The 20,015-nt window shown below is 44.2% G+C and overlaps 1 protein-coding gene across 5 annotated transcripts in view; it reads right to left on the bottom strand.

The window, feature by feature from the left end:
• The window catches only part of LOC119969043, a 90,806-nt gene extending 76,175 nt beyond the window's left edge, over positions 1-14,631 (bottom strand). For 3 of the 5 annotated variants that reach the window (XM_038802200.1, XM_038802199.1, XM_038802203.1), the window contains exons 1-2: positions 14,478-14,631; positions 3,841-4,182 (exon numbers count right to left, since the gene is read on the bottom strand). In XM_038802200.1, the coding sequence (XP_038658128.1) occupies positions 3,841-4,182; positions 14,478-14,526 (391 nt within the window). In that variant the 5' untranslated portion in view covers positions 14,527-14,631. The remainder of the gene's footprint in view (positions 1-3,840; positions 4,183-14,477) is intronic. The other 2 variants (XM_038802202.1, XM_038802201.1) reach the window with 1 other exon arrangement.
• Between the last annotated feature and the right edge of the window lie 5,384 nt (positions 14,632-20,015).

Raw genomic sequence — 20,015 nt, 5'->3', positions numbered from 1 at the left:
CAAAGAGACATAGATAGAATGCAGAGCTGGGCTGAGAAGTGGCAGATGGAGTTTAACCCTGACAAGTGTGAGGTTGTCCATTTTGGAAGGACAAATATGAATGCGGAATACAGGGCTAATGGTAGGGTTCTTGGCAATGTGGAGGAGCAGAGAGATCTTGGGGTCTATGTTCATAGTTCTTTGAAAGTTGCCACTCAAGTGGATAGAGCTGTGAAGAAGGCCTATGGTGTGCTAGCGTTCATTAGCAGAGGGATTGAATTTAAGAGCCGTGAGGTGATGATGCAGCTGTACAAAACCTTGGTCAGGCCACATTTGGAGTACTGTGTGCAGTTCTGGTCACCTCATTTTAGGAAGGATGTGGAAGCTTTGGAAAAGGTGCAAAGGAGATTTACCAGGATGTTCCCTGGAATGGAGAGTAGGTCATACGAGGAAAGGTTGAGGGTGCTAGGCCTTTTCTCATTAGAACGGAGAAGGATGAGGGGCGACTTGATAGAGGTTTATAAGATGATCAGGAGAATAGATAGAGTAGACAGTCAGAGACTTTTTCCCCGGGTGGAACACACCATTACAAGGGGACATAAATTTAAGATAAATGGTGGAAGATATAGAGGGGATGTCAGAGGTAGGTTCTTTACCCAGAGAGTAGTGGGGGCATGGAATGCACTGCCTGTGGTAGTAGTTGAGTCGGAAAATTTATGGACCTTCAAGCGGCTATTGGATAGGTACTTGGATTAGGGTAGAATAATGGAGTGTAGGTTAACTTCTTAAGGGCAGCACGGTAGCATTGTGGATAGCACAATTGCTTCACAGCTCCAGGGTCCCAAGTTCGATTTCGACTTGGGTCACTGTCTGTGTGGAGTCTGCACATCCTTCCCGTGACTGCGTGGGTTTCCTCCGGGTACTCCGGTTTCCTCCCACAGTCCAAAGATGTGCAGGTTGGGTGGATTGGCCATGATAAATTGTCCAAAATTCTATGATTAACCTAGGACAAAAGTTCGGCGCAACATCGTGGGCCGAAGGGCCTGTTCTGTGCTGTATTTCTCTATATATCCCTCTATCCTTGCTCTATTCCCTGAAATCTGGCTCTATCCCTGCTTCCATGCTATAATCCTGCTCTATCCCTGTAATACTGCTCTATCCCTGTATTCCTGCTCTAGCCCAGAAATCCTGACCTATCTATGTATGCCTGCTCTAGCCCTGCATCCCTGAAATCCTGCTCTATCACTGTACTCCTGATTTATCCCAGCATCCCTGCTCTATCCCAGAAATCCTGATTTACTTATGTGTCACTGTTCTGTTCCTGTAATCCAGCTCTATTTCTGTAACCTTGCACAATTCCTGAAATCTTGCTCTATCCCTGTATCCCTGCTCTATCCCTGTATCCCTGCTCTATCCCTGTTATCCTGCTCTAATCCTGTAATTCTGCTCTATCCTGTGGCCCTGCTCTATCCCTAAAATCCTGCTCTATACCCATAATCCTGCTCTATACCCATAATCCTGCTCTATACCTGTATTCCTGCTCTTTCCCTGTAATCCTGCTCAATCCCTGTATCCCTGCTCTTTCCCTGTAATCCTGCTCTTTCCCTGTAATCCTGCTCTATCCCTGTATCCCTGCTCTTTCCCTGTATCCCTGCTCTATCCCTGTTATCCTGCTCTAATCCTGTAATTCTGCTCTATCCTGTGGCCCTGCTCTATCCCTAAAATCCTGCTCTATACCTGTATTCCTGCTCTTTCCCTGTAATCCTGCTCGATCCCTGTACCCCTGCTCTTTCCCTGTAATCCTGCTCTTTCCCTGTAATACTGCTCTATCCCTGTATCCCTGCTCTTTCCCTGCAATCCTGCTCGATCCCTGTATCCCTGCTCTTTCCCTGTGATCCTGCTCTATCCCTGTAATACTGCTCTATCCCTGTAGCTCTATCCCTGTATCCTTGCTCTCTTCCTGTAATCCTGCTCTATCCCTGTATCCCTGCTCTTTCCCTGTAATCCTGCTCTATCCCTGTATCCCTGCTCTATCCCTGTATCCCTGCTCTATTCCTGTATCCCTGCTCTATTCCTAAAATCCTGCTCTATCCCTGTATCCCTGCTCTATTCCTGTAATTCTGCTCTATCCCTGTATCCCTGCTCTATCTCTGTAATACTGCTCTTTCCCTGTATCCCTGCTCTATCCCTGTATCCCTGCTCTATCCCTGTAATTCTGCTCTATCCCCGTATCCCTGCTCTATCCCTGTAATACTGCTCTATCCCTGTAATTCTGCTCTAACCCTGTAATAGTGCTCTATCCCTGTATCCCTGCTCTATCCATGTTATCCTGCTCTATCCCTGTATCCCTGCTCTATCCCTGTATCCCTGCTCTATCCCTGTATCACTGCTCTATCCCTGTAATTCTGCTCTATCCCTGTATTCCTGCTCTTTCCCTGTAATATTGCTCTATCCCTGCTCTACCCCTGTAATACTGCTCTATCCCTGTATCCCTGCTCTATCCCTGTATCCCTGCTCTATCCCTGTAATACTGCTCTATCCCTGCATCCCTGCTCTATCCCTGTAATACTGCTCTATCCCTGTAATACTGCTCTATCCCTGTATCCCTGCTCTATCCCTGTAATACTGCTCTATCCCTGTATCCCTGCTCTATCCCTGTAATACTGCTCTATCCCTGTAATACTGCTATATCCCTGTATCCCTGCTCTATCCCTGTATCCCTGCTCTATCCCTGTAATACTGCTCTATCCCTGTATCCCTGCTCTATCCCTGTATCCCTGCTCTATCCCTGTATCCCTGCTCTATCCCTGTAATCCTGCTCTATCCCTGTATTCCTGCTCTTTCCCTGTAATCCTGCTCTCCTCCTGTAATCCTGCTTTCTTCCTGTAATCCTGCTCTATCCCTGTATCCTTGCTCTATTCCTGTAATTCTTCACTATCCCAGGAATCCTTCACTATCCCTCTAGTCCGACTCTATCCCTATGCTCCTGCGCTATTCCTGTAACCCAGCTCCATCCCTTTGCCCTGGCTCCATCCCTCTGATTCTCTTCTACCCCAGCAATCCAGAACTATCCCAGTAATCCTGCTCTATCCCTCTGTCGCTGCTCTATTCCTGTGATTCTGGCCCATCCCTTTAGTCCTGCTCCATTCCTGCGGCCTTGCTCAATCTGTGTAATTCTACTCTATCCCTGGAATCCTGTTCTATCCCTGGAATCCTGTTCTGTCCCTACGGGCAGCTTACATCCCTGTGTTCCTGCGCTAACCCTGTGGTCTTAAAAGTTTATTTCCTTCAGGTATCCGATCCAAATTCCAAATGGCTCATGGCGCTGAGGTCCCAGGTTCGATCCCAGCTCTGGGTCACGGTCCGTGTGGAGTTTGTATATTCTCCCCGTGTCTGCGTGGGTTTCACCCCCACAACCCAAATATGTGCAGAGTAGGTGGATTGGCCACACTAAATTGTCCCTTAATTGGAAAAAATAATTGGGTAATCTAAATTTTTCAAAAAAAACTTTCTGGTTTAGTAAATCGCATGAGTCCTGGAAATGACTGAAAGAAGAAGAGTACAAAATGAAAAAGAAATCTACAAAAATGCATTTCCTTGAGCTTTTCCTGGTTTGTCACCATGACATTGATGGACGTCAAGGAAGAAAGTCTCTGCTGAAGTTAATGGCAAAGCATAAAAAGCATTGAGCAAATGAATCCCTGCACGGGACAATCCTTTAGCTTCACAGTTACTTTCTTACCCATCAATTTTCCAAAAAACCCCACTGATTATCAACTGTCTGAGAGTCCTCCAATTCTATTTGTTAAAATAAGTTCTTAATATAAATCCAGTGTTTCTGAGAGAGTACTGAGATCTTACCTGCATATACATTAACTACTATGCTCACACATGTTTCCGTACCGTTCAAATCTGTAAACGTTCGGATATATTTTCCAGTATCATTAAAACCAACAGATGGAAGTCGTAAATAAAAGCCATTGTTTTCAATATTCACTCTGTGTTTAAATGCACCAAAGACAGTTTCAGAATTCATCCCTTTTTTGATAACAGAGGAAATGCGGCGGCTCCCTGATCCTGAAGAAAACGTCCATTCAACTGAATCTGCTTCACAATCTCTGTAGTTTGGATTCAGGACGATGTTTTCCCCAAAAGTTGCATTTCTGTTCGGCTCATTCACACATGAAAGTACAGTCAGTAAACCTGGATCAAACATAACAGCAGTAATTAAGCATCATTGGTTGCCAGGACTACATGCAAATTTGATAATTTTCATTCCCTTCTTAGTGCTTCTTGATGTGGCACGTTTGAACAGTGGTTAGCACTGCTGCATCACAGCGCCAGGGACCTTGGTTCGATTCTGACCTTGGGTGACTGTGTGGAGTTTGCACTTTCTGCCCGTGGCTGCATGGGAGCTCTGGTTTCCTCCCACAGTTCAAATATGTGCAGGTTAGGTAGATTAGCCATGATCAATTGCCCCTTAGTGTCCAAAATTGTGTAGGTTAGGTGATAGGGATGGGGCAGGGGAGTGGGCCTAGCTAGGGTGTTCTTTCGGAGGCTCGGTGCAGACTCAGTGGGCTGAATGGCTTCCTGTAGACTGAATTGACTGCAGGTACTCAATGGTAACTTGCAACACATTGGCAATCTCAGGAAGGTCACAGCAAGTACATGAACTGGGAAACATTTGATGCAATAGTCGATGCTCTTCTGAGTTTTGTATTTGCTTCTTGGGCAGGGAGAATTACTCGATCTGTAATCCATACAATATATGACCTCCAGAAACAGTGATACATTTGGAATTGTAACTATAAGCAAAGCATATTGTGAATCAAACAGTTCTGTTTATCGCTCTAATTCCAAATGAACATTAAGTTGAGACCTCAGGTGGAATTAAAAGATCCCACGGCACATTTTCAACGAAAACCAGGAAGGTTCTCTCCAATTTTCTGATCAATTAAAAGAAGGAAGAGCAGATGTAAGCCATTCCGCCCCTCAGGCCTGCTCCACAACACAATATGATCTGGTTGTTGCCTCAACTCAGATTTCCTGTTTGATCACACCCGTGACTCTTGACTCTCTTGCTGATCAAAAACCTACTTAGCTCAGCCTTGAAATTATTTCATGCCCCAGCCTCCACTGCTCTCTGGGGAATTCCACTGATGAACAATGTTTTCAGAGAGAAAAAATATCCTTGTTCTAATCATAAATGAGAAGCCTGTAATTTTTTAATTCTGTCTCTTGGTTCTAGACTTTCCACAATGTTGTTAGGTGAATTGGACATTTTAAATTCTCCCTCAGTGCACCTGAACATACACGTGTGTCGACTAGGGGCTTTTTACAGTAACTTCATTGCAGTGTTAATGTAAGCCTACTTGTGACAATAATGAAAATTACTATCATGATTAAGGTGAAACATCCTCCCAAATCCACCCTATCAAATCCCAACAAGATGCATTTCAATAAAGTCATTCTTCTAAACTCCGAGGATTGACCCAACCTGCTCAACCTTTCCTCATACTGTGGGTAGCACGGTAGCACAAGTGGATAGCACTGTGGCTTCACAGCGTCAGGGTCCCAGGTTCGATTCCCCGCTGGGTCACCATCTGTGTGGAGTCTGCACGTTCTCCCCGTTTCTGGGTGGGTTTCCTCCAGGTGCTCCAGTTTCCTCCCACAGTCCAAAGACATGCAGGTTAGGTGGATTGGCCATGCTAAATTGCCCTTAGTGTCGAATGAGATTAGGAGGGTTAATGGGTTATGGGGATAGGGTGGAAGTGAGGGCTTAAGTGGGTCGGTGCAGACTCAATGGGCCGAATGGCTTCCTTCTGCACTGTATGTTCTATGTCTAACATTACCCCTTCACCCAGGAATCAGGGGCGGGATTCTTCGGAAACCGGCGGGGCGGGCAAATCCGGCGCGAAGGAGTAGCGTGAACCACTCTGGCGTCGGACCACCACGAAGGTGCGGCTTCCTCTGCACCTTCAAGGGCTAGGCTGGTGCCGGAGTAGTTTGCGCCATGCTGGCCGGCGCGAATGGGCTTGGTGCCCGGCACGAGTTGGCGCATGCACAGGAGTGCCAGCGTTTGCTGGCGTCATCCCAGCGCATGCGCGGGGGGCGTTCATCGCCGCGCCGGACATGGTGGACCGTTACACCAACTGGCGCGGAGGAATAGAGTGCCCCCACGGCACAGGCCCACCCGCGGATTGGTGGGATCCGATCGCGGGCCAGGCAACCATGGGGGCACCCCCCCGGGCCAGATCCGCCCCCCCGAGGACCCCGGAGGCCGCCCTCGGAGCCAGGTCCAGCCAGTAAGTACCTTTCGTAACATACGCCGGCGGGACTTGCCGAAAACGGGCGGCCACTCGGCCCATTGCGGGCCGGAGAATCGCCGGGGAGCAACTGCCAGCGGCCACCGACCGGCACGGCGGCCCCGCCAAATCCCCGGCGCCGGAGAATTCGGCAGCTGGCGGGACCAGGATTCATGCGCCCCCCCCCCCCCCCGGCGATTCTCTGACCCGGCGGGAGGTCGGAGAATCCCGCCCCAGTTAACTGCACATTCTCTGAATGCTATTATATCCCTCCTGAAGTAAACAGACCAGAACTGTACACAGTGCTCCAGATATGGTCTCACCAGTGCTTTGTACAACTGTAGCATAACTTCCCCACTTTTATACTGGACTCCCCTTGTATAACTTTGCATTTGCCTTCCTAATCACTTGTTGCAACTGCATATTAACTTTTTGTGATTCATGTACCAGGACACCCAGATCGTCGTACAATAAAGTTCTGAAGTCTCTCTCTATTCAAATAATATATTTCTGTTACAGACAGGAGGGGGATTAAGTTTAAAAAGCCCTGATTGCTACTCTCCCCACCTGTCCTTAATCAGAAAAATGTTTTGATTTTGATTTCCCCCTTTAGAAGTGGTGGGATATTTCCCCCAAACCCTCAGTTTTGGGTTGATCGGATTTCTCAACAAAATCAAGATAGGGTAAAATTAGAGTTTAATTTTACACAAACTCAAAACATGGCGGAATGGGATATTGCTATGTAGTCGCGGTACATTCGTACAATAAAAGAGGGATGAAAAAGGGAAAGAGGTGCAGGGAAAAGATCACAGAGGATAAGAATTATTGTTTCATGTGAATCCAGAGCCCAGAATCAAAAGTCCAATGGTGTATTCTTTCACAGCGACAGCAGGTTGTCAACTGTGCTGGATAATTCACTTTTCCAGTAGAGATGGCTTCCACAATGGGCTCAGCGTGTAGAGATGAATTAGTCTTGTGAGCTCTGGTACAGAGTTCAGAAACGATATAGATGGGACCAAGCATTCATCTGGACCAAGCCCTTGCTCTGAGCTGCTGCTTGATCAATGGGGCTGGTTTAGCTAAATCGCTGGCTTTGAAAGCAGACCAAGCAGGCCAGCAGCACGGTTCGATTCCCGTACCAGCCTCCCCGGACAGGCGCCGGAATGTGGCGACTAGGGGCTTTTCAGTAACTTCGTTGAAGCCTACTCGTGACAATAAGAGATTTTCATTTTCATTTTCATTTTCATTTTTTTCAGATGGCAGATGAAATTTGCAGTTCCATAACTGGTTAACTGGTTATCCCATCTAGAGTGATGGGGTGGGTGCAGTGGGGTAGTGGGGGGATGTGATGTGATGTGATATGATTCCAACTTTGCCACTATAGTTTGGGCCACTAGTAATTTCAAAAGAGATTTCAGGGTCCTTTGTCCTGACAACTCCATTGATCAGGGCCTGACCTTTGAAATGTACGATTCATTTCCTCTGCAGTTGCTGTGATCATTCGTGGTCCTTCAGGGTGGCAGTTGCTTCGAATGCAAGAAGTTCCTTTTGTTTGAGTCACAGCCAGTCATGGTTTTAGTCATTTGAAAGTCTTTTCCAGTTTTTAAAATGTATTAATTAGCCACAATGAATGACAGGAACACACACAGGATTCTGTATTTCGAAGTTCATTAAGTATGCACAGCTGACTATGGGGCCAAATCAATTGACATATTGGGATCTAATTCGTCTGCCTGCTATCAGCAGGTGCCCTATTTAAGTGCCAGTCCAAAACATACATTTCACCCTCTCCAGCTCACCTGTCTTCAGAAGACTGTCAAACATGTCAGCAAGCCAGAAGGAAAAGGCTAGCAGCCTTAAGAAGAATGCAGAACCCCACTTCAGCCACCAGACCCTTGAGGCATCAACCTAGCAATGTACATACAGGCATACCCTGTAACCAAGGGATGGTTTGAGGAAGTGCTGCAAACCCATGTCTCCAGCCTGGGATGCCACTCCCAGATTGGCTGGCAACCATGCCTGAAGCACCATCCAGTGCAGGAAGAGGAGAAATGATCTGACCCACTCTGCCAAGGTAAGTCATTTCTCAACTCCCTCCAATATCAAACTCTCAGCATGTACTCAGTCAGCGATTCTCTTCACAGATCCTAGACATCCATTAGCAGGGGACACACAACAACATGCATACTTTCAAAGACACTTTCACATCACCAACACCCAACTGTCATGTTGTTCACACTCCATCCTCTGTCCTTCTGGGTTGGGCTCACCACACACAGGGGACAAACATTTAACCCAAAGTCTGCGCTAACTCCTCCGGTCGCCTGCTTTTATTTTGTCTTCAACAGGCCAAGCTGGTGCACCAGAAGTGGTAAGGATCGCGGACGGGTAAAGGGACGGCAGAGGTCATTGCCCACACAGAATTCAAGGGGAGGGGGAGAAATTGAGAACTCCCAACAACCAAGTGCAGATCACAGCCCCATCCCTTCATTAGACCCTGACAATCACAGTGCGTTTTCCCCAGGGCCTGATGGGATTTATCCTAGGATTCTCTGGGAAGCCAGGGAAGAGATTGCTGACCCTTTGGCTTTGATTTTTAGGTCATCATTGGCTACAGGAATAGTGCCAGAGGACTGGAGGATAGCAAATGTGGTCCCTTTGTTCAAGAAGGGGAGTAGAGATAACCCCGGTAACTATAGGCCGGTGAGCCTAACATCTGTGGTGGGTAAAGTCTTGGAGAGGATTATAAAAGATACGATTTATAATCATCTAGATAGGAATAATATGATTAGGGATAGTCAGCATGGTTTTGTGAAGGGTAGGTCATGCCTCACAAACCTTATCGAGTTCTTTGACAAGGTGACTGAACAGGTGGATGAGGGTAAAGCAGTTGATGTGGTGTATATGGATTTCAGTAAAGCGTTTGATAAGGTTCCCCACGGTCGGCTATTGCAGAAAATACGGAGGCTGGGGATTGAGGGTGATTTAGAGATGTGGATCAGAAATTGGCTAGTTGAAAGAAGACAGAGAGTGGTGGTTGATGGGAAATGTTCAGAATGGAGTTCATTTACGAGTGGCGTACCACAAGGATCTGTTCTGGGGCCGTTGCTGTTTGTCATTTTTATAAATGACCTAGAGGAGGGAGCAGAAGGATGGGTAAGTAAATTTGCAGACGACACTAAAGTCGGTGGAGTTGTAGACAGTGCGGAAGGATGTTGCAGGTTACAGAGGGACATAGATAAGCTGCAGAGCTGGGCTGAGAGGTGGCAAATGGAGTTTAATGTGGAGAAGTGTGAGGTGATTCACTTTGGAAAGAATAACAGGAATGCGGAATATTTGGCTAATGGTAAAATTCTTGGTAGTGTGGATGAGCAGAGGGATCTCGGTGTCCATGTACATAGATCCCTGAAAGTTGCCACCCAGGTTGATAGGGTTGTGAAGAAGGCCTATGGTGTGATGGCCTTTATTGGTAGAGGGATTGAGTTCCGGAGCCATGAGGTCATGTTGCAGTTGTACAAAACTCTAGTACGGCCGCATTTGGAGTATTGCGTACAGTTCTGGTCGCCTCATTATAGGAAGGACGTGGAAGCTTTGGAACGGGTGCAGAGGAGATTTACCAGGATGTTGCCTGGTATGGAGGGAAAATCTTATGAGGAAAGGCTGATGGACTTGAGGTTGTTTTTGTTAGAGAGAAGAAGGTTAAGAGGTGACCTAATAGAGGCATACAAAATGATCAGAGGGTTAGATAGGGTGGACAGCGAGAGCCTTCTCCCGCGGATGGAGGTGGCTATCACGAGGGGACATAGCCTTAAATTGAGGGGTAATAGATATAGGACAGAGGTCAGAGGTGGGTTTTTTACGCAAAGAGTGGTGAGGCCGTGGCATGCCCTACCTGCAACAGTAGTGAACTCGCCAACATTGAGGGCATTTAAAAGTTTATTGGATAAGCATATGGATGATAAGGGCATAGTGTAGGTTAGATGGCCTTTAGTTTTTTTCCATGTTGGTGCAACATTGAGGGCCGAAGGGCCTGTACTGCGCTGTATCGTTCTATGTTCTATGTTCTATGTCACATGCAGTCTGATATAGCTCAGCGACTGAAACTCAATTCTCTATTTTCTTGGCCCCATCAGACTGAGGCTTATGAGGCAGCAGAGCAGCAGTCCAAGCAGTCTAAGTGAGAGAGGGATTCCCAGACATGATCTACTCAAGCTACCACAAGAATGCACTGGAATTCTGGGTGGTTGGTGAGAGAAAATCAAGTGACAACCCAAGCTCTTGTGTGTTTTAAGCAAGTGCTTTCTCTGCAGAATAGGATGAGCAACTGTGGTGAATGTATTGCATTAACCATTCACCATATATGTAACTGTAACATGCTGTTGCCCATGTGGGCTCCACCTATGGACCTTTGTAAGATATTACCTGGAATGTATCATGTTGGTACCTTTGTGGGCTCCGCCCCTGGTTCCGCCCCTTGAGGTGAGGTATAAGGAGCAGTAGCCCTGAAGGCAGCTCTCACTAGCAGAGCAGTCACAGACAGGCACTGTTCTAGTCGATTAAAGCCACAGTTTACATCTACTCTCTGTTTCGCGTAAATTGATGGTCGCATCAGCAACCAAGACGTTGAAGGAAAAAAAACCAGGGTGAGTTCATTCTTCTCTCACTCACTTTCCGCATCCAAGTTACAAGCTTTTGAACCCTGTCTGCTGATTGTGACAGGCCCAGGTGCCGTATACAGAGCTTTCATGAAAAGGATTTAATCCAGCACTACTGGCTCCGGAAGAACAGATAATTCATCCATCTGCGTCTTTAAATCACCTCAGTGCCAGAGGCCTTAGGACCACCAAGTGAAAGAAGCAGGACTGCCAAATTCAGTCTGAAGTCAGCAAAGCCACCAACCTCTATGAACTTTAATTTTACTGTAATTTTACTGGACTGCAACTTAGGGAGTGGGCAATAAATGCTGGCCTCGCCAGTGACGCCCTCATCCTGTAAATTAATTTTAAAACAAGCTTGCTTAATCTATCCTTCCCCACTCGTAACCTATTTGTGTGTGTGTGCAAAATCAGAGCACATTTTATTATTTTACTTAGAATGGACTACGTGCAACAACAGCTCACGTCTTTTCTTTGTTGTAGCTCAAGGAAGCCTGTCTGATTGTGTTTTCTATGATCACAGCACATAAACAGTTAAACATCTGCTGAAATGGCAAGTGTATTCATTTTTCTTGCAATTTCTGTTGTGGTCAAATGAGGAGAGGGAAAATAGGGCATCCCACAAACCCCTCTTCGCCTGATCATAACAAAACATACATAGAACATAGAACAGAATGGGTGATTTCCTTAACTGATAAAACTCTTTCTGCAGCTTCGTCTTTGACCACGACACGTCTTGTTCCGAAGTACTGTTACTGACCACAAAGTGCAAACATTCTTCAGCTGAGATGGCATTCATGTACAGTACATGAAAATGAACCAGCGCCAGTACATGTGAACATCTGGCTAATTAAAATTTAGGCTAGAACTAACACTGTATTCAAAACCGTTTCAAATTCAACACTGAAAACCAACATCTGGCCAATATTATAAATCCTGCTACTTTATGGGGATTTTAATTTAGCAGGTTTTATGGACTTTTTAAAAAAAAATCAACAAAACTGAATCCCAGCAAAATTGAATTAAGGTCATCAATTGCTCAGCTCTTTGTTAAAAATGAGATGAAAAAAAGCAAATGTGTTCATATTCTTAAACACATGTGTTTCACGGTCTGTTCAAGTGCAAAACGTTAACTGCTGGAACGACTCCGAGATATCAGGACTTCATCACATCGGGTTTCATCTGCATAGGTGTGATCACGGAATATCATGGGCACTGTCATTCTCCAGCTGCCCTCAGCTGTTTCAGGAACCCAACTAAAACCCTGCCAAGATCCCATTGTTCATGTCATTATGCGTGCCGCAGCAACGAGGAGCTAGATTGAATGGACATCGCCCTTGAATAGCATTTAAGTTAGCTCCCAGTGCGACTGATTATAAGTGAGAAGAGTGGGAATCAGTTGAGCATGTAACACCTAGAGTGTCGCATTTTAATGTTTAGGGGGTGTGGCCACTTAATGGGAAATGGCTGCAGGAGAGGCCAAAAGGTGTGATAATCACTTTAAAGGCTCAGAAATTATTTTAAATGTTTTGAAACTTTGCGGAGGCTGTATGGGATATGTGTTGGAGGGAGGTGTTGGATGGGATGGCAGAGGGCAGTGTTGGAGGAGGTTGTGGGTTCGGTGGGTGTTGTTGGGGGGTTGATGTAGCGGGACATGTGGAGAAAAATTAGGTGATGCCGGAGAATGGTATGAAACTCAGAGACCGAAATCAAACTTCCCCACTCAAAATATGGGGGAGGTTATTGGTGTGGTTTCTCCACCATCTCTTTATGCTTGGGTAAGAACTGATCCAAATTTAGGCTCAAGCCTCCTTATTGCAGCTCACCAGCACCGGGCAATCAAAGATTAATGGAAGTTAGTGAAAGGGAGTTCCAGGGAGGTGGGGGTGAAGAGAACAATCATGAACAACAGCCTGAGTAGACAGCGCTGCAACTGACATTATTCTTGCAGAATAAAATAAAGGAAGGCGTGCATTAATAGAGCACTTGACCACAGGATGTTTCAAAGTACTTGACAGCCAACTAAGTACAATCACTGCGCAAAACTGCATTCCTATTCCACATTTTACTGATCTTGCTGGAAATTTCTTTTCAGAAGAGTGGGTTTTTAGGTAGTCATTTCATTCTACTTCATATTTTGATATGAAATTTATCTTTATTTGCAACTGTAATGGATCCTGGGGTTAATTTCAAGAAGCTAACCAACTTGCGGGGCTCCGATAATATCAGAAATTTTGAGCAGATTGCAGCTTTCATCTGAACCCCAGTAAAGAGGACCATGATTAAATCAGTGTCTCTAACAATACAGAATTTACAAAATACATTGATTAAGGTATATTTTCCTGTTCAGAGGGCATCATTTATATTTAAGGGTTTATGAAGAGCTAACGGTTGCACTGATTAATGAAAGGGTTATTATGCTGGGTATATTCCATAATTTAACAACTCTCTATATTTCTCATGCAACCATAATTTTACTGCTTCTCTTCTGGATACTGGTCTCAGGCCAGGAACTTAGAGTGTGATAATGAGTTGAAAGACCCACACTATGCTATAGGTTGCATCACACAGGGTACATTTATGCCCAAAGTCATGTGCAGAATTCCACTCTTTGGGTAGTTGTTATTTTTTTTATATTACGAGAGTAGAGGTAGCATCATCAACCAATGAACAGTAACATAAATACATAGCAGCATTATAGAATAAATGATGTACTCCCTACCTCCATCCCAACATTTGGTGACCAAGCTTTCACCTAGTGTGGTCCCAATGTCTGGAGTTCCCAACAACAACTTCTTTCTGTTCCTAATTCTCTCCTTTAAAATTTGGCGCATTGAGTCTGCACGGACGCTCTGAAAGAGCACCCTACCTCGGCCCACTCCACTGCCCTATCCCCGTAACCCCACCTTTGGACATTATGGGACAATTTAGCATAGCCAATCCACCTAACCTGCTCATCTTTGGACCTTGGGAGGAAACCAGCGCACCCGGAAGAAACCCAAACAGGCACGGGGAGAACGTGCAAACTCTACACAGATAGTCACCCAAGGACGGAATTAAACCCGGGTCCCTGGCACTGTGAAGCAACAGTGCTAATAACTGTGCCACCGTGCAGGAACAGACATTTGGTATTATCTATCCAACCTATCGCTCAGTTTATAAATGCACCAAGTGGCCCAGCCTTAACACATTTAGAATGTCGGTTTGCACTGTGCTGAACTTACATTATGTCTGATTGAAGCTAAAGTGGTGTGATAATATCTATAGAAGTGATTCCCCAGCTCTTCTGTAGTGCACTTGGGAGTCAGGTTGGGACTTATCATTTACACCTCCATGCTTACCTACAACCACTTTGCATCAATGCAAAAGTTATAGAGTACTTGTACCTTTTGAATTTCTGCTCTGCACAGCCTTGACAGAGTTTTTGCACTATCTCTACATTATCACTTCACTTTTGCACCCTTCTCTACTCTTAGTTATTTTAATTTGTACCTCTAACGTAGGAAACATCATATAATCAATTGTATAAAGTACTTACCATTCATATTTAATGCCAAAAGAGCAGTTGCATGATTAATGAAACCCATCCTGACAATGCCTACTGGTTGTATTTCATAGCATTACTTGTTCCTTTATACTGGGTGTAAATGTTACAGATAAAAGTGTTACTTTACAGACAGGGAGGAGACAATGATAAAATGCGTGTTATTTCCGATGTCTTTTTACATCTGTTGCTAACCACCAAACCACCCACCCACATAACCTAATTTACACCTTTAAGATGATATTTACTTCAAATTAAAGTACAACTTTCACAAATGTTAACCATTTTGTATCTTTGTTCTATCCATGTCCATTAGCAAAACTTCAGTTACTCGTTTTTAGAATCAAACATTCAAGGGATTAAACCTTGCAAAAGAGGTTGGGTTAATGCATAACCCACTAACCTGAGCTAACCCGGACCTTTGACTGTTACCAAATCATCCTCCCTGCACAAGGATTAAACTGAATTGATGCTGTTTTCACTTTACCTGTTCTGTCCATCATATTGTTAATCAATCCATGTAAGACCTTAAATTCAGGACTTTCAATTATTCACCAATTTTCATTACGCACTGATGAGGATGATGGAGTATCATTAATAAGGCCAAAATGGGAAGTGGATTTACATTTTATCATAATCTAGTTCACATTTAAATATATGATACTAATTTATATACAGAAATGTATATGAAAGTTTGAGTTAAAGGCTGATTGACCTGATTAATACAACACTCCTGCATGCTTCACCAGATGGCGATGTCTATGTATTTACATTGTGTACTTTGTGTTGCCCTATTATGTATTTTCTTTTTCTTTTCTTTTATTTTCATGTACTAAATGATCTGTTTGAGCTGCTGGCAGAAAAATATGTTTCACTGTACCTCAGTATACATGACAGTAAGCAAATCCAATCCAATTTTTGGCATATTCTTGGTTGGGTGAACAAAAATTCCAAAATATTTAAGTAATAATAGAAAATACTTAGATCTTGAAAGGAAAAAATTCCAGCGCATTCTGATAGGTCAGGCAGCTTCCTTCTCTGCTAGATCGTTCAATGAATTTTTTTTTATAAAACAAGAAGCAAAGATAATGTGGTAAATAAAAAGATGAGTTTAAGCTGCTTATTGTTTTTGTGGCCGTCTTTAGCATTATTTTGCAAATTGCGAAGTCACATTGACTTAATGATTTAATCCTGATTTTTATTAATACAAAGATGTGAATTCTGTAGGTATTATCTTGCTTAAAATTACAATGGTTTTTCTATCCTAAATGATATTGGATGAACATATCACAGGTTATAACCACAAAGTGATCCACTTCCTACCACTGATTAAGGTATTCATGCAGCAGGAAACTGGTTGCTAAGTAACAACAAGAATAGGTGAGATGTTGTAAATCTTTTTATTGATGAAGTAATGGATGATGTACCTCACTCAGCCTTTACACTGTTTTATCAACTTGAAACTTCCTCCAATAATATCTGTCAAAGAGCTGAACTCAGCATCTAAATTACTACCTCTCCTTTCAGTTGAAAACCATTACACCTTCGGAAAATTACCAAATCAAAATCCCGACAGTGTTAATTTTTTAACCTTTCTCACAACGTGATAATTTCTTATCTGGTATGTTAATGCCGAAGTCTGCTGATGCCATTTATTTCATAATCAGTTTATTACTTTGCAGATATAGGAGATGATTTTCATGTTCACACGAACAAAACAAAGAACAAAGAAAATTACAGCCCAGGAACAGGCCCTTTGGCCCTCCAAGACTGCACCGACCATGCTGCCCAGCTGAACTAAAAACCCCTACCCTTCGGGGGACCATATCCCTCTATTCCGATCCTATTCATGTATTTGTCAAGACGCCCCTTGAAAGTCACTATCATTGGGCAAGAAAATACAAACAAAAGTCACTATCATGTCTGCTTCCACTGCATGCCCCGGCAGCGAGTTCCAGGCTCCCACCATCCTCTGTGTAAAAAAAATTTCTCGTACATCTCCTTTAAACCTTGCCCCTCACACTTTAAACCTATGCCCCCTAGTAATTGACTCTTCCAACCTGGGAAAAAACTTCTGACTATCCACTCTGTCCATGCTGCTCATAATCTTGTAGACTTCTGTTAGGTTGCCCATCAATGTCTGTCGATCCAGTGAGAACCTACCAAGTTTCTCAAACCTCTCCTCATAGCTAATGCCCTCCATACCAGGCAACATCCTGTTAAATCTTTTCTGTACCCTCTCCAAAGCCTCCACATTCTTCTGGTAGTGTGGCGACCAGAATTGAACACTATTCCAAGTGCAGCCTAACTAAGGTTCTATACAGCTGCAACATGACTTGCCAATTTTTAAACTCAATGCCCCGACCAATGAAGGCAAGCATGGCATATGCCTTCTTGACTACCTTCTCCACCTGTGATGCCACATTCAGTAACCTGAGTACCTGTAAACCCAGATCCCCATGCCTATCAATACTCTTAAGGGTTCTGCCATTTACTGTATATTTCTCATCTGTATTAAACCTTCCAAAATGCATTACCTCACATTTATCCGGATGATACTCCATCTTCCATCTATCCACCCAAGTCTCCACCCGTTCTGCATCCTGCTGCATCCTCTGACAGTCCTCATCGTTATCCGCAATTCCATCAACCTTTGTGTCGTCTGCAAACTTACTAATCAAACCATTTACATTTTCCTCCAAACCACCTAGATATATTACAAACAGCAAAGGTCCCAGCACTGATCCCTGAGGAATGGCACTAGTCACAGCCCTCCATTCAGAAATGCATCGTTCCACTGCTATTTTCTGTGACCAAGCCAGTTCTGTATCAATCTTGCCAGCTCACCTCTGATCCCTTGCGACTTTACCTTCTGTACCAGTCTGCCATCAGGGACCTTGTCAAAGGCCTTATTGAAGTACATGTAGACAACATCCACTGCTCTACCGTCATCAATCATCTTCGTCATATTCTCGAAAAACCCGATGCGGTTAGTGAGACATGACCTCCCCTTCACAAAACCATGTTGCCTCTCGCTAATCCGTCCACTTATTTCCAAGTGGGAGTAAATCCTGTCTTGAAGAATCCTATTCAATAATTTCCCAACCACTAACGTAAGGCTCACTGGCCTGTAATTACCTGGATTATCCTTGCTACCCTTCTTAAACAAAGGAACAACATTGGCTATTCTCCATCCTGTAGGACCTCCCCTGTAACCAGTGAGGATACAAAGATTTCTCTCAAGGCCCCAGCAATTTGATCCCTTACCACTCTCAGTATTCTGGGGTATATCCCATCAGGCCCTGGCCCAAACTATCTACACACTCTTCCCCAGACTCATCATCCACCAAGTCCGTCTCTTTGATGAATACTGACGCAAAGTGCTCACTTAATACCTTGCTCGTTTCCTCTGGCTCCACGTATAGATTCCCTTCCGCATCCTTGAGTGGGCCAACTCTCTCCCTGGCTCCTCTCTTGCTCTTTATATATGCATAAAAAATCTTGGGATTTAACCCTAACCCTAACCCTAATCCTGCTGGCCAATTACTTTTTGTGATTCCTTTTAGCCCTCCAGACTCCTTGCTTAAGTTTCTTTCTTCTTTCCTTGTATTCCACACTGGTTTTGTGTGTTCCTAGCCTTGACAAATGCTTCCTTTTTTTGACTCGGTTCACAATATCTCTCGTTATCCAAGGTTCACAAAATTGCTATACTTATCCTTCCTTACAGAAATGTGCTGGTCCTGAATTCTTATCAACTTATACTTGACAGCCTCCCCCATGCCAGATGTTGATTTTCCCTCAAATATCTGCTCCCAATCTACATTCTTCAGTTCTTGCCTAATAATGCACTTTTATCAACCAAAAATGTGTAATCTTGTGATCAAAATCTCCAGTAGGATTGAAGCATTAATTTACTGCTTATTGTTGTGGCCATCTAAAATGGCCTCCTGCAAAGAATGCTGGGCAATCTGGTCAAGCCTGAGCACAGACAGGCTGCAACCTGTGAATATACAAAAGCTACAGCTCAGACTTATGCAGAAACTAACACAGGAGAAAGGCCGTTAAAATGCATTGCATGAACAATAGAACTATCCTGTCAATCACATTGTTTACCAGACACAGTGGCAGCCAAGCCCCTGCTCCCAACACTTCCAGGCATTACTACTGAGTGCCCACCCCAAAATCGATGTGGCAGTCCATGATTGGACTTGATCGATCAGGATGACAGAGCCCTGATGAATTGATTGGCAATGAACCAGAGACTGCCCTCAAAAGGGGCATGGAAATCCAAGCAGGTTAAAAGGAGCTGCATCACCTTGGAAGCTCTCTCTCGACTACAGCTCGCGACTGCAGTTTCGACAGTCAAAAACAAGTGAATCCATCACCAGCCAAGCAGAGCACCATCCACGCCAACCACAGAGGGACCAGAACAGAGGAGGCAGACAACCAGCAACAAGAACTCCAGCACTGCCAGACTACCAGATCTTAGATAAGGTCATATCTGCTCTCCACTTGCCAGTCACCTGGAAGTTAAGTTACGGTCGTTTTTAAGTGTATTAGTTTATAGTCTAATGTGCATGAACGTGTGATTGATTAAGTAAATAACCGTGTGTATATTAATAAGCTATTATTGTACTAAATAACTTGTGTGATCATTTGTCCACCGTGTACGGGTTAAACACACACTTTGGTTTAGATAAAGAAGATACAACATTGTTCTTCTTTTCCAATTTTGGGGTGGATCTAAATCTAGGCGATGGAAGCAGTAATGGCAAAATGCAGAGGTCTCAGCAATTAAAACACAATGTTGTACTCCCAACATTCGGTTTGTTTTTGCTCCCGCTCGATATCACTCGGAACAACATCAGTTGAGTGCCTGCTATTTTCTAAGCTAACTAAAGGGAATCCCCAATTGTTCAAATGCTAGAAGGTTTTATGACATTTTGTGGTGTTAAGTATTGAGTTTTTGCTACTTGAACAAGTTCAAAGTGCTTGTCGTTGTATAGAATGTTCTAAACCTTGAAAGGTGATTCTGGCATCACACTTTTTTCTTTATTATAGTCTTTACAGCTAAAAAGGAGGAGGAGGAGCATCAAAAGGAAGGAGAACACAGAATTGACAATAGCAGGGAGAATAAATAGTAGGAGGCCTGCTTGCAGGAATCCTTACCCTCCCAACACAATGATCAGGTCAAGCAGCATAAACCTACAGTTCTCTGACAGTGCATAAGGAGACTATGGGCTGCCTTCCGATTGAATCGCAATTGAGTCAGATTGTCACTCTGCTGAAAATTATTGACCTGGAAATCCAGACAATCCTATCTCACCCGATCTTCCGATTCAGGCTGGGTGACATCTGTGTAGTGAAGCTCAATCCCGGGGCCTGCCATGAGAGGGCAGCTCAGTCACAGATAAGTGATCAATGCCATAAAACAGATAGGTTTAAAGGTCCAACCAGATTTAAAGGTCTTTGAGAAGCCAGGGAGAAGTGTCCAAGGTCAATGGGTAGGATTTGGCGGTTGGTTGTCAGGTC

The sequence above is a fragment of the Scyliorhinus canicula genome, chromosome 7 (assembly GCF_902713615.1).
Source record: "Scyliorhinus canicula chromosome 7, sScyCan1.1, whole genome shotgun sequence".
Taxonomy (NCBI): domain Eukaryota; kingdom Metazoa; phylum Chordata; class Chondrichthyes; order Carcharhiniformes; family Scyliorhinidae; genus Scyliorhinus; species Scyliorhinus canicula.
Note: the sequence above shows the minus strand (reverse complement) of the source record. Positions and strands in the feature narration are given on the sequence as shown.